This window comes from Rhamphochromis longiceps, linkage group LG11, assembly GCF_057381845.1.
Source record: "Rhamphochromis longiceps isolate RC_006_pf linkage group LG11, R_longiceps_female_GT1.1, whole genome shotgun sequence".
Taxonomy (NCBI): Eukaryota; Metazoa; Chordata; class Actinopteri; order Cichliformes; family Cichlidae; genus Rhamphochromis; species Rhamphochromis longiceps.
In genome coordinates, this window is record NC_140567.1 from 37,578,163 (window position 1) to 37,592,978 (window position 14,816).

The 14,816-nt window shown below is 40.4% G+C and overlaps 1 protein-coding gene across 1 annotated transcript; it reads right to left on the minus strand.

The window, feature by feature from the left end:
* Nucleotides 1-353: 353 nt before the first annotated feature.
* Nucleotides 354-14,636, minus strand: LOC146659947 (uncharacterized). The gene is made up of 15 exons (XM_085424217.1): nucleotides 14,630-14,636; nucleotides 14,502-14,546; nucleotides 11,054-11,353; nucleotides 7,308-7,355; nucleotides 6,977-7,020; nucleotides 6,321-6,603; nucleotides 5,905-5,948; nucleotides 5,063-5,348; nucleotides 4,510-4,553; nucleotides 3,933-4,206; nucleotides 3,500-3,549; nucleotides 3,338-3,411; nucleotides 3,043-3,161; nucleotides 2,728-2,775; nucleotides 354-829 (listed from the first exon to the last, which is right to left on the minus strand). The coding sequence occupies exons 1-15, from the start codon at nucleotides 14,634-14,636 to the stop codon at nucleotides 558-560; spliced, it is 1,938 nt and encodes a 645-aa protein (XP_085280343.1). The 3' UTR covers nucleotides 354-557.
* Between the last annotated feature and the right edge of the window lie 180 nt (nucleotides 14,637-14,816).

Genomic DNA, 14,816 nt, shown 5'->3' on the forward strand with positions numbered 1-14,816 from the left:
GAGGCTTTCGTAGTTAGTGTCATCTTCTTAAGACCAAAAACACTGTCACTGACTTATTTGTAAGAAGTTGAGAATCGCAATTGTTCAGTTTTAACACAACTTGTAGCTTAGCAGCATATCATAGTCCAAAACTTTATCCATGAAAGTTTATTTCTTCTTTTCTTAGATTCTTCATGCATACAGCTCTGTGCACTTAACTGACTTGCTGTATCAAACTTTGCACGATCTCATAGCGATGCAGTCGTCTTGCTCGGGAGCATGATGGTTTTACTTAATGTAGTGGCTATCTTTGTTTCTTCTTGGAGTTCTCTATTTCTCTTATATCTAAAATAAGAGTCTGGATGGACAGAGGCTGTTTTACGTGTCGGTTTGTGCAACAACGACGGTAAAACCATCGTGTCGCTCCGCCATTCGCTTGCTTTATTTTTTACAACCTTTCACAACAAAGCACCATATCCTTTTTAGGCCTTTCAAAATAAAACATGTAATGACTATAAATGGCGCTAACAGGTAGATCTATATTTGGTCTAAAAACTGTTTTTTTTTCCCCAACACATTTAATCCTTTTCACTGAGCTCTTTAACGAGAAATTTCTCATTTGCCAAAAGGATGTCATAGAAGATCTCATAGATGTCTTTGCAGGCTGCACTAGCTTTCAGGGGACCACTGTAGAGCTCCCTCATCTTCTCCTGAGTGGTAGACAGAGCTCTAATTCTGGTATAAGTTTCTTGGTTGATAACTTCATTGTCTAGGAGCTCATCCAAAATGGGTGCGATGTTGCTCACTCTCTGGATCAGCTGGACTCTGTGTTTGTCCACAAAATGCTTTCCTGGAGAAAAAAGGAAAGAAACGGCAAAAGTTTACGGTTGTTTATCATGTGAAAATTTTATTCACTTTATTCTCAGCTTTCATAACAAAATGCTTTAAAAAATTCGCACTTATTTCATAATTAAAATTAATTAAATGTTAAAAACACATTCGTTCCTTTTGGTCGACTATTTAAAAAGAACATAAATGACATCTTTCCTTTTTTCATCCAGACATTTAAAGATTATTGTATCTAGTTAATGTTGCAGTCTTCTCTTTTATTATCAGGAAATGAGGAGCTGCATGAGCGTGCATCTGCTTGGCAGTTTCAAGGCCTCGGGCACAAAGGTGAGAAGTAACGAAGTACAAATACAAATGTATTTTACCCGAGTCTTATTTTTTCTGACTACTTTTTACTTTTACTCCCTGCCTTTATAAACAAATATCTGTACTTTCTACTTCTCACATTTTCTAAACCGGCTCGTTACTTTTGCCTTAACGCATTTTAGTCGAGTTATTATTTCGTCACTGCGAGCCTCCAAACATCCAAACGATTTAAACCTGAAGAGAAACACATGGTAGGCGGTCCTGTTCGATTATTATTCACCAGAGGATGGTGAATGATAAAAAGAGAAAGTGCGACTGCCTCCGTCAAGAGCCAAGAAAGAGATACAGACAAAGGCAGTTACAGGGAGGCGAGTCTCCCCACCAGCAGCTTAAACTGATTTCTGGTGATTACTGGGTAATACTCTACAGTAAAACAGACCCCAAACCTTTAAACCAGTCCAGTATCTCCTGTATAAGGGGTCATCTCAGCTCTAACACAACATAAATACTTATTATATATATGTAATATATGTAATTCTCTAACCTGCAACGTGGCCAGAAACTGGATGACACGTTTAATGTAAGAAAAATTGGAATATGGACGCTTGATGTCATTGTTTGATGTATCAGAGTTTAATAATGAGCTGTGTCATCTGATTAAACAGGTGTAGCCGTCATGTCTGAGATTTGGTTTCAGACCATTTCAATGCAATTTCAGAATAATGTTGAAAAATGTGTTTTGAAATCTGGAATAAGCTACGTTCAACTGCGCCCTGCCATACGGGGTCACTGCAGATGTTTGATTTGGCAGTTTTACAGCCGATACCCTTCCTGACATAACACAAAGGGGGATTTGTGCCTCTGACTGGAATCAAACCAGCATCCTTTCCTCTCCAAGTAAACCATACTTCTGTTCTATGGAGCTCTTTTCTAAAACCTTTCTGTAATAAATGGTGCCATTTTGTTTCTTATCACAAGCTGATACCTAACAGCATCAGCTCCAGATCATCCTGTCTGTCTGTGCTAGTTTGTTCTTTGTCCCTCCTTCAGTTTTCCTTTACTAATGTTAAAACACACCATGTCTGAAGTTATTTCCTTGACCAAGGTTCTTATAACCTTGACAAAGAACCTTGGTCAAGGTTATATGTAACATATAACCTTGACCATCACTGGTAACTTTGACCTTGGACGCTAACAATGAAGGTTAAGGTCAAACCATAATCAAGTAAAAAAACAAAAATCCATATCCAGTAATACGACATGTGAGCAGCATGGAAGGAGATGTGCAACACACTTTTTATTTTTTCAGTTCACAATGATGCCATAAAGTTTTGAAGGCTTATAGAAGCCAAAGATTTCAGCCAATTCTGCTCCAATCACATGGGTGAAGATGATCAAACACACCATCTTAGTATGCAATACTTCAAGGTCAAAGGTCAGGGTCATGCCATACAGGACAAAGCTTCAGTTTCAATTTAATCATCTCTAAAATTTAAAGCAACATCTTAGTCATTGGGGAACATAAGTACAGTTAGTATTGATCAGTTTTCTGTGTTTCATTATATAAAACTCAGTTAATATTGATGAACCTACCAGCCGACTGAGAGCTGACAGCAGCTGCTCCCACTGAGGATCCTGCAGCTGTTAAAAATAACAAGGAAAGTTTTTAATTTCTTAACAAATGTTCAAACTTTTTAACTTTCATTATGCTAGCAAACTGAAACATTAGAGACTCAGTGCCACCAAATTAAAACAATTAAATAACTACACCAACGAATATTCCACTAAACTCTGGTCTACTTAAAAAAAAGAAAAAAAAAAAAAAAAGAAGAAAACAGTTTATAACAGTTTGTGCGCTCACTGTCAGAAATGTCAAACATCTGAAAGTCTTCCTTCATGTCCTCTTACCGATGCAGATCCAGTGTGGCAGGTGAACTTCATTTAACTTCCCAGCAGTGGTCTTTCCCTTACAGACCCAGCGCAAGCCCGAGACTCTGCATTCAAAGTGTCCTGCTGCAGACTGAAGGCTGAAACAGGAATTAAATACACACTCATGAAGGAACAACAGAGTGAATGGAAACACAGAGAGTAGTCGTGTGAATCGGATGCAAAATGAAGAATTTCCTCTGGGAATAAATCCAAAGCTGAACTGTTTCCTGTAGTTCCAGTTTGCTGTGCTGCAGCATTCAGGAAGTTGATTTACCTGTAAGTTGGAGCCTCGTCTGCATCTGTACTGTTCACCTCAGGTTCAAGTTTAGTCCAATCACTGCAGTCCTGCTGCAGAGGACAGTCTCTTTAGTCAATAAGTACACATGTTTATAAAGAAAGAAACTTTAGCAATAAATGGATGAATGGAAGGGATTACCGTCAGGCTCTGACAACCTTCAAGCTCTGAACTTCTTTCAGTTTTTCGTCCTTGTTGAGACACAAAGAATTCAAATGAATGATGTTATGCTGACATATAAAATCATCCTCTAACTGTCCACATGTTTGCTGTTTGATCACTTTATGCTGTGCAGTGCTGCTTCAACATCAGAACAACATGTTCAGCAGGACGTGCAGCTGAGTGACGTCTAAGATGATCAAAAGCTGATGAATTCAAATATTCTCACCAGTGATGTCAGAACAAGACAGAGACAGAGAGAAAGGTTGGATTCAGCTCTGATCATTTATGCAAAGTTACTTTTGGACGTCTGTTGTGTTTCCTGTTTATTTTAATGTTTGTTGATTAGAAGTTGTTTAAACAGGTTTATTGTAAATTATGAAAATCTGTTTATTAAACATTTGTTTGGTCTCACCTGAGCTGCTCTCTGACAGCCTCAGCATCAGATCAGGTCTGTTCATGTCTGTTAAAACCTCCATGGTCGCCTCCACAGACTGATGACCAAGTTTATCCACCATCAGATTCACAAGGTCTTCTGTCCTGTTTTGACACCGGTAACTCTCCATTTGTGGCAGGCTCATCTTAAAGCACGTGAACGGCAGCAACTGCTTGAATTTCTTTAGATCTGTTTGACTAAATTCATTCAGTGTTTCCAAGAGAATCTGTCTGACAGCTTCCTGTTCTTTTTCCTGTAAAACCAAAACAATGTATTAAGTTACTGTATAATATCTCTGTTGGACGATTTAAAGATTTCTCTTTATTTAATTTCCAGAGAAACTGTAGTAGAAATATCAAATATTAATAAAAAAAAGATGTCTTCATTAATATTTATATGTTTTAGAATAATCACTGAAGAGACAGCTGGCGGTTTTGATATTTACTTCACTCTCTTTATGAACTGCAAAACTTCAAGTTTCATAAGAAAACATTATTTCATTTCTATCAATACTAAAAACTATTTTTTGTAAAAGCTGAGTTAAAGTCACACTCACTCTCTTCAACAGTGCAGCTCCATGTTCATCCACAGAGTGTTTCTCTGAGGAGGAAAGACATTTACCATCAACTCTGAGGATTCAAACATCATCACACATCCAAGTAGAATCAGCCTTCAGACGACACAGATGATTTAAAAGAGAAAATCATGTGAAACTAAATAAAATGACACAAGAACCCAACAAAGAAACCCTCCATCCTGTCCAACCAAAGTAACTGGGGGTTCCCAGCTGTGATAATGAGAGAGGGTACACCTGTCCACCTCAGGTTTTAAACAGACAGACAACCTTTCACACCCACATTTAATTTAGAACCAGCAATAAAGCCAACAAGCATGTGTTTGGACTGGAAACCAGAGCACTCTGAGGAAAAGCATGCAGGCACAGGGAGAACATGCAAACTCCACACAGAAAGGTTCCAGCCAACCAGGAGGCTCAAACACACAACCTTCATGCTGTGAGGACACAGTGCTAACCACTGCACCACCATGACACCACCAACACAAAAACCTGTTGATGACACAGAGTTTACACTCATGCATGTTGGTCTTACCTCTGGATGCTGAGCTGCTCTCTGGTAACTTCTGCACCAGATCAGTTCTGTTCATGTGCATGAAAACTTCTCTGGTCACCTCCACAGACTGATGACCAAGTTCATCCACCATCAGATTCACTACATCTGCTCTGGTTGATGATCGACTCAACCTCCGTGAGAAGAATGACAGATTCCTCCAAGGAAGGATCGTCTGCAGGAGCCTCTTAAATTTCTTGAGCTCCTCATCACTCAAATCATTCAAAGTTTCTAAAAGCAGATGTTTAACAGCTGCCATTGTTGCCATCTGGAACAATAAACACAATCACGGGGTCACATATTTATTTAGCCAAACACAAGCGCCTATTTACTAGTTGTGGTACATTTATCAAAAAAATGAAGAAAATCTAAAACTGTGATCCACTTTTATGGGTTTGAATACTTTTTCTTTACAGGCTGCAGTTCTTCTCTCACTGTGCAGATAAAAACTGAAATATATCCATCAAGAATCTTTCCCTGATTTCACATCATCTTTCATTCTTTATTAATATTTGTAAGTAGAATAAAGTTTCCTGTTTAATCTGAAAGTGTTTGATGTTTTCAGATTTCTCTGTCCTGTTGAAGAGTCAGGACAAATGTACATGCTGACACTTCCTCAGCTCATCCTCAGTGGTAAAGACATCCTGACATTAGTGTTGCAGAAAATTACTGCTGAAGAAGACAAACTGAATGAAGCTTCAGTTTGTCACAAACATCCAGCAGAAATCATGAGAAAATGAGTCAACATGAGAACTGATGATACTTTAGTCCTCTGACTTTCAGCCTGCTGTCTTGTACTGAATCAGAGATGTGACATGACTCACTTTGTGGATCAGTGCAGAGCGTCGTTCATCCACAGAGTGTTTCTCTGAGGAGAAAAGTGCTCAAAGTCACTCATGACAAACACATTTAACAACTAACTGACAATTATTCAGGAAATATGACTTTGGAAAAATGGACAATATGCAGAATTACACTGAAACCTCCTCAGCAATAATAAACAGTATGAAGGAGTCATTTTTACTCCTCCTCACAAAGTATTTGGATTTAATCTGGTCTCATTTTTATGTATTTATTGAAGTAGATTTTTCCAGAACAGCCATAAAATATGTTTTAAAGATGTTTTATTTTGTCTTTATTACAAATATTATTTATAAAGTCAAAGAAGACTTTAGTCAGACGTTTATGAGACATGAAAACAGTTTTATGACTTTAATGAGTTTTGATTTTGTTGTCTTACTTCGAGGCAGTGAGCTGCAGTCTGACAGCCTCTGAGCCAGATCAGTCCTCTTCATCTTCTTTAAGACCTCCATGGTCTTCTCCACTGACTGTTGGCCGTAAATCAGCACCATCAGAAACACTGTGTGCTGCAGGTCTGTCCTCATGTACCACATCCATGAGAAGTCGGATGAATATTTGCGATGAATTTGTCGCAGGGTCTGACTGAACTCCCTGAGCTCCGGCTCATTGAGACCATCCAGAGTTTCCAGCAGCAGCTCAATAACAGACTCCATCGTTTCTACCTGGAAAATTCAAAGAAAATGTTCATGAGATAAATGTGACATTTCTCACTTTCAGGTTTGTTTGTTTTCTCATCAACACTTTACAAATGTAGACGTGTTTAGATGACATCATCCATCACATAAGGTGATGATGTCATTGGTCATCTTTGTCACAATGATCACAAACAGCTGATTAACAATTATTCTGCTTCTGTTAACAAGTTCAGGACTTTTCTGACCTGCTGCAGACCTCCCTCACTGCACACGCTCAACTTATCAAACTTTGACTTTTCCAATCAAAATCAAATCATTTGTTTCTATTGAAGATTTCTATCCTGTGTTTATGAAATGAAAGCTGGATGATCTGAAGTCAGACAGATGTGACATGACTCACTTTGTGGATCAGTGCAGGCCAACGTTCATCCTCAGAGTGTTTCTCTGACAGAAAAGAAAGATTAAAAGCTTCATTCATGACTGATTTAACATCAGTGTTAATAATCAGACACTTTGAAATAACTGATGCTTTGATTTCATTCTGATGATCCTTGTAAGTTGGATTAATAACAACATTAAACTTGTTAACATGAAGTCATATTTGATGGGAAACTATCAACGTGTGAGGAAATGATCCAGTTCTGTTTCATTCAGTAATTCTTCTTCTTCATCTTCTTCATCTTCATATCAATGAGTGTATTTATTGATTCATGTGTTTTCTGGACACTGACCTTTCTCTGTTTCCTCCACATCAAATCCTTCAGCTGATGATCCTGCAGCTGCAACACATTGAATACAAACTGTAACTACATGATACAGACACTGTGTGTGTCCTTTATGTGTGCTCATCCTGAGTATAACACTGAGTCCTGACAATAAAAAGCTTTAATATTTCACTTTCAGCTGTGCTGACTGAAGGCAGGAGGAGGCCATAGTTACACAATCACAGAGAAATCACTGAAAAGACTTTGAATCATTTACCTCATACAGGTCGTCTGTCTCCATAGTGGAGTTTCAAAGCTAACATAAAGATCCATTTACAACACAAGACTGATATTAATGAGCTCAAAATGCAAAAAACAAAGAAAAATATTTTCAAAGGAAAGAAGTTCAAAGAGCTTTAAAACAACATTTACTAAAGAAAGTCACTGATTCAATAAGCTGAATATTTTTACTTTAAACATTGAAATATGAAAACAAATCTGTTTAATTTTACTGTGTTTGTACAACCTGAATGTGTTCATTTATCAACGTCTGTCCAAAATAAATCAGAGGACACAAATTCTTTCATTTATAAATGATAATAAAGTTTATATTATGCAGTTCTTGTTGTGAGTTTCTCTGATTTAATTCTTTAAATTAATTTTTACTGTAAGGTGTAATATTATATTTAAAATCCTTCCACACACAAATGAATGATGTTATGCTGACATATAAAATCATCCTCTAACTGTCCACATGTTTGCTGTTTGATCACTTTATGCTGTGCAGTGCTGCTTCAACATCAGAACAACATGTTCAGCAGGACGTGCAGCTGAGTGACGTCTAAGATGATCAAAAGCTGATGAATCCAAATATTCTCACCAGTGATGTCAGAACAAGACAGAGACAGAGAGAAAGGTTGGATTCAGCTCTGATCATTTATGCAAAGTTACTTTTGGACGTCTGTTGTGTTTCCTGTTTATTTTAATGTTTGTTGATTAGAAGTTGTTTAAACAAGTTTATTGTAAATTATGAAAATCTGTTTATTAAACTTTGTTTGGTCTCACCTGAGCTGCTCTCTGACAGCCTCAGCATCAGATCAGGTCTGTTCATGTCTGTTAAAACCTCCATGGTCGCCTCCACAGACTGATGACCAAGTTTGAAACTTAGGCTGTATCCCAATTCAGGGTCTGCAGCCTTAAAGGCCGCATTTTAAGGCCGATTACGTCACAGCGATGCGACGAAGGCTGTCCCAATTCGAAGGCTGCTCGAAATGCGGCCCTCAAATGCGTCCTTCATTTCGATGAATTTTAAGGACGTGGCGGTGTAGACTTCGTGGCCCAACATATCCCAGAATGCATAGCGTGGCGGTGGGTGTGGATAATTTTGCCGAAAAAAAACAGCGGATGAGGGGCGCCCGAAGAGTAAACTTTAAGTACTGAATATTATGTCACTTATTTATGTGCAAATGTTTAATAACGAAGAACATTAAAACATTCCTGTTGGCCACATGTCGGCAAAGTTATGTGACATTAGTGACGTTTGTACTAACTCGGTTTTAAAGCCTTTACTTTAAAATATACGCCGTCCAATAGCTGAGCTTCATCTTACAGAGAATGATCAAAGCTCATGTAGAAAGAAACAAACAAATGAACAAAAGGTTTTCTCCTTCATCTCTGTCAAACAAAGCTGTATGACACGCTTCCAGCTGTTAGTATCATGGTTGCTAGGCAACCTGGGCAGCGCAACGGAGGCTAGACCGTCCCATTTCACAAGCCTCGCACTTCCGGCCTTAGCGGTCTTTGAGTACGCGGCCCTTGAGGATCGTTGAGGCTGCGTACTTTAAGGCTGCAGACCCTGAATTGGGATACAGCCTCTAACTGCTTTGTGTGGGTGTGGTGTTCTCTCTCCGCCTCCTCTTGCTCCACCCTTTCTCGCTCCTCTATCCCCAGGACACAGCTGCTGTTCATTGGCCTCGTTCTCGTTTACACCCTGGGCCCGGTCAGCAATCACCTCTCTGAGGTCATATAAGCTGGGGATGAACCGGATGTGAGAGTGTGGTTTTCTCCGCTTTGTGATCTTGATGTGTGATTGTCCTGCCTGGAGTGTGGAGTTGTGGAAGCAGTGTAGCTGCTTCATGTGAGTAGTGTGGGCTTGTTGGCCTCAACACAGTAAAGCTAGCTGCTGCTAGTGACAGGGTGAGCTTGTGGGCCCCTGGAAGTGCCTCCTCGTGGTGTGGAGTTTTTTGTTTGGTTGTTGTGTTCTTTGTTTTTGCAACCTTTTTCTTTTTCTGGTGTTATTGGTAAAACGGCGTTGCCGGCTCTTTATGTTAAGGTTCTCTATAATAAAAACTACCTTATTTACTACACATTTTTGTCTGTTCTCCTTTCATTCTGTTCTGGACCCATTTGTTACCAGGCCCCCCACACACACCCCTAGACCTTCATCGTGGGGATGTAACAAAAATAAATACATGATACATAATAAATGAAACAACTTTTCTCTGTCACAAAATGCCCAATCAGCAAATCCTGAATCCATCACTCTCTATGATTCAACAGCCAAGACTGACTCCAGACAAAGTGAAGGAAACTTTGCTGACAATCAGCTCACATCCAGGTGCTGATCACATCAGACCCTTCTTAATGATTCAGGCAGCCTTTCAAACATTTCCTGTCCAGCTGATTCTTAGTTTTGTGTTATGTAAATATAAGAATCCCAGCATCAGTGATATTAAATATGAACACTCTGAGATGTAGTCCACAGTAAGTAACCCTTAATAAGGACTGCCCCAGGTTGCAGATTTTGTTGCTCTGCATGATTTTGATGAGTTCACAGGAAGGTGAGCGAGACAGAGAAGTGTACACAGTGTGAACACTTCAGTGCACCGTCTTGCTCCTCATCTTCTTCAGCCTCAGATTCAAGCTCCACTCCAGTGTTTACTGTGGATCTTTCTGTAGAGTTTTATATCACATCTCTCCAACAGCTGCCACATTGCATGCAAGTATTGATGACATGATAAAACAGCCACAGACAGCTGTGAAATGTGTTGTTCTTGCAGAAGACTAAGGCTTACAGAGTTGCACCAGGAATGGTAATTTTTCTAGTACTGCTCATGTGATTAGGCAGAGGATCAATAGGGGGTCCCCGACCCTCTTGGGGACACTCCCATAGGGCTTAAAATCTGGAAACTGAAAGACGTCCAGACGCTTTTCTTTCAGAGCTCCTTAGAACACCTGCTGACACTTCCAGTTTCCTGAACATCGTCCCCATTAAGGATAAAACTCTATCCCACCTGTCTTCAGTCAAGTCAGGGACACCAGTTCAGTGCTGCAAATAATAGATATCTGAGAATATCTCAAACTGATCGTCCTCATGTCCACAGAGCCAGCAGCTTCATACAGAAAATGGCACTATGTGGTACAGTTCTATATTTGGTATTTTACCACAAGTTCTGTTGAATTCTTTAACATCTAAAAACATTCGTTAACTGGTGCTAAAAACTGGTGGTAAAAGTAGAACTGACTCGATTTATGCATTTTGACATCTGTCTAAAGAAAGAAATATAAGCAGGATTGAGTTTAGTGACTCGCTGCCACCGAGAGCTGAGAGACTGAGAGTTCCTCCTTTAGAATGAAAACTTGAAGACAGAACAAAGTATGTAAGCTAACGAAAAGTAAAATTGTGGCGGGAGAAAAGGTGTGATTGACTGTTCACTGTTCACATTATATAAAACTTAGTGAGAAGACAGAACAGGTAATATTGATGAACCTACCAGCCGACAGAAAGCTGACAGCAGCTGCTCCCGCTGAGGATCCTGCAGCTCGGAGCTCATTAACGAGAAATTTCTCATTTGCCAAAAGGATTTGATGGAAGATGTCTTTGCAGGCTGCACCAGCTTTCAGGGGACCACTGTAGAGCTCCCTCATCTTGTCCTGAGTGGTAGGCAGAGCTCTAATTTTGTCATATTGTTCTTGGTCGATAACTTCCTGGTCTAGGAGCTCATCCAAAATGGGTGCGATGTTGCTCACTCCCTGGATCAGCTGGACGCTGTGTTTATCCACAAAATGCTTTCCTGGAGAAAAAAGGAAAGAAACGACAATAAAAGTTTACGGTTGTTTATCATGTGAAAATTTTATTCACTTTATTCTCAGCTTTCATAACAAAATGCTTTAAAAAAATCACACTTATTTCATAATTAAAATTAATTAAATGTTAAAAATAGAACATAAATGATGTCTTTCACTTTTTTCAGCCAGACATTGAAACATTATTGTGTTTCCTGAATTTCCAAGTGAGATCATGACCCGGTCCATGGACTCATAACTTTTTGTTTTCCCTTCTAAAATAAAACCAATATTTTTAAGATGTTTGTTTTACGTGATGTGCTTACATTGTAATCAGTTTGTAATCACATGAAGGCTTTGGTGGCCTCAGAATCTCATCTCTGATTTTTGCGGATGATGTGGTTCTGTTGGCTTCATCGGGTGAGGGCCTCCAGCTCGCACTGGAACGGTTCGCAGCCGAGTGTGAAGCAGCGGGAATGAGGATCAGCACCTCCAAATCTGAGGCCATGGTTCTCAGCCGGAAAAGGGTGGAGTGCCCACTCCGGGTCGGGGATGAGTTCCTGCCCCAAGTGGAGGAGTTCAAGTATCTCGGGGTCTTGTTCGCGACTGATGGGAGAAGGGAGCCGGAGATCGACAGACGGATTGGGGCTGCAGCTGCAGTAATGCGGACGCTGCACCGGTCCGTCGTGGTGAAGAGGGAGCTGAGCGTAAAAGCGAAGCTCTCAATTTACCGGTCGATCTACGTCCCTACCCTCACCTATGGCCACGAGCTGTGGGTAGTGACCGAAAGAACGAGATCGCGGATACAAGCGGCAGAAATGAGCTTCCTCCGAAGGGTGGCTGGCCTCTCCCTTAGAGATAGGGTGAGAAGTTCGGCCATCCGGGAGGGGCTCAGAGTAGAGCAGCTGCTGCTCCACATCGAAAGGAGCCAGCTGAGGTGGTTCGGGCATCTGACAAGGATGCCCCCTGGGCGCCTCCTGGGTGAGGTGTTCCAGGCATGTCCCACCGGGAGGAGGCCCCGGGGCAGACCAAGGACACGCTGGAGAGATTATATCTCTCGGCTGGCCTGGGAACGCCTTGGTGTTCCCCCGGATAAGCTGGAGGGGGTGGCTGGGGAGAGGGAGGTCTGGGCCTCTTTGCTTAGGCTGCTGCCCCCGCGACCCGGCCTCGGATAAAGATGGATGGATGGATGAATTTCCAAGAGTCAAGTTAATGTTGCAGTTTCCTCTTTTATTACAGAGAATCTAATGAGCTGGTTTCGCTCGCTGCTGGATGCTTCATTCACATCTTTTAGCTGACTTTCAGAGGGTACTTCACATGATCTTGGTTGTCAGCCAGGGGGTCCAGGTTTTTTAGACAGACAGACCCATCATGATGAGCCGCCACCGATTTTTGTCTCAGCCCAGACCTGTCCTGGGTTTTTAGCAGCAGCACTCCTGACTTTGGGAATGGTTGCTTTAGTTGTTGTTTTTGGATTGTGCAGAACAGACTGTGGTGCTCATGGTCAAGGTTACATCAAGGGCAGCAAACACCAAATTAAATTTAAGGTAATGATACTGAATTCCACCTTAACAGCAGCTTCATTCTTCGTACTAAAGAACACTGAGGCAATCGTTGATTCAGTGCCATATAAATAAAATTGAACTGATTGAATTGGAAATCAGCCATCACAGCTCATGGAACATCTGCTTATAAGCCTGCTGAGTTCAGTTGGCTAAATCCACAAATAGTAGCAGCGTCGGTCAGCTGATCATAACCTTTACACAGAAGCCACCTGTGCTCACAAGAGAAATTATTATGATTTATTTTTGAGTGATTTCTGTCCTCATGCTGCAGCACCACAGCCGAACTTAGGGTTTAGTGATGTGTCATTCACAAACGAGCCGACACAAAGAGCTCATTCTTTGTAGCAAATGACAAAAGCCGACTCTTCAGCCTCAACCACTCAGCCCTGCTGAGAATCCATGCAACCAGCAGCTTTGATGGGCACACCGTGTGACCAATGGCATGCAGGGACAGATAAGGATCAGACAGTTATGTGAATAAAGGAAGGGGGCGAACAGCGAGTGTAGTGGTACGGACCAGGTACTCAGAGCACCACAGAAAAGTGAAGAAACAAGCAAAAATGGAAAAGGAGCAGCATCTGGCTGCATTTCATTGATTTTGGAGACCAAACAGCTGAGTGCAGACTCTTTCAAATCAGGAGCTGGCTAAAATGATACTTCTTTTTAGACTGCAGGAACACCACAAAGCACACGTCACCAAAATCTCAAAGACTTATTTTCATTTCTGTGCCTCACAGTGCACACATCTTTTTTTTTTTTCCATTACTCTTGACCTCAGGCTAAGTTATAGTTTGAGTCAGGATCAGTTACAGGGAGAGGACTTCATGCTGCACCTACCGTCTGCCATTGTACATCCACCAGATGCTGCAGCTGGAACAAGCAGAGGGGAAAAACTATTGATTAATACTGATGATGATGTTTTACACTGATAGAATATAAACAACTTCCTTCCGTCCACAGGATGAAGGGCTGCTCATATTTAAAACTGTGCACCTTATTTGTTTCCAGTTGGTTGAAAACAATAAACGATGGGCTGATGCACCAGAAAACATTAAAACCAACTAAATCATGGCTCTTCTTTAGGTTATTAATATTTGGCTCCACTGAACATACATAGATAAGCTCATTTCAGGATTAAGTTATCTTTTCTTTTCTTTATTTTATTCGATCTATTGCTAATAAAACATTGCTAATAAAAACAGCACGCTGCCCTAGTAACCAATGTGCTGATTACAACTGTGAGAATAGCTGAGAAAATGTTCCCCCTTCAGACAGAAACCATGATATTTATTCAAAGGCTTCCTTTGATTAAAATCGTTTCAGCTTTCATTAGTTTCCAGCTTTTAAAATTAAAAACTGCAAATCTGCAGAAAACAACAACTCTGCACGTTCTCCATTTTCTTAAATACTGAGAATGTTGTTCTCTGCATTTCTTTAGTTTTTTACGGCTTTTTTCTGTTGTTTTTGTATTTTGGGACAATAAAGACGAGTTTCCACTCTTGAAGTTCTATAGTCAAAGCACACGGCACAATAATTTAGACTAAAATTTAAGCTTATACTACGTCATTTTGATAAACAATACGGAACTCACCGTCACTGGAACCACGTTTTGAGGACTGTCCACCTGTAGCGTTCTCTGCGGAAATGAGGAAGACACAGTGTTAGAGTTTGATGTGTGATGAATGTGTGATGGTGCTAAGAGCAGTAATATTAAAATACCATACATGGGTGTAATGTTACAGGCATTAAAGAACTATTGGAGGTTAAATGCAGTGACCCTCACAGCCGTCACGTATAATGGCTTCAGCTCCACATTTATACAGAAGAATGAAGCAGCTCCATCAGCACATTATATATGATTGTTATTACACAAGAAGTCAAGACTTTGATTTGTAATGTGAAACTG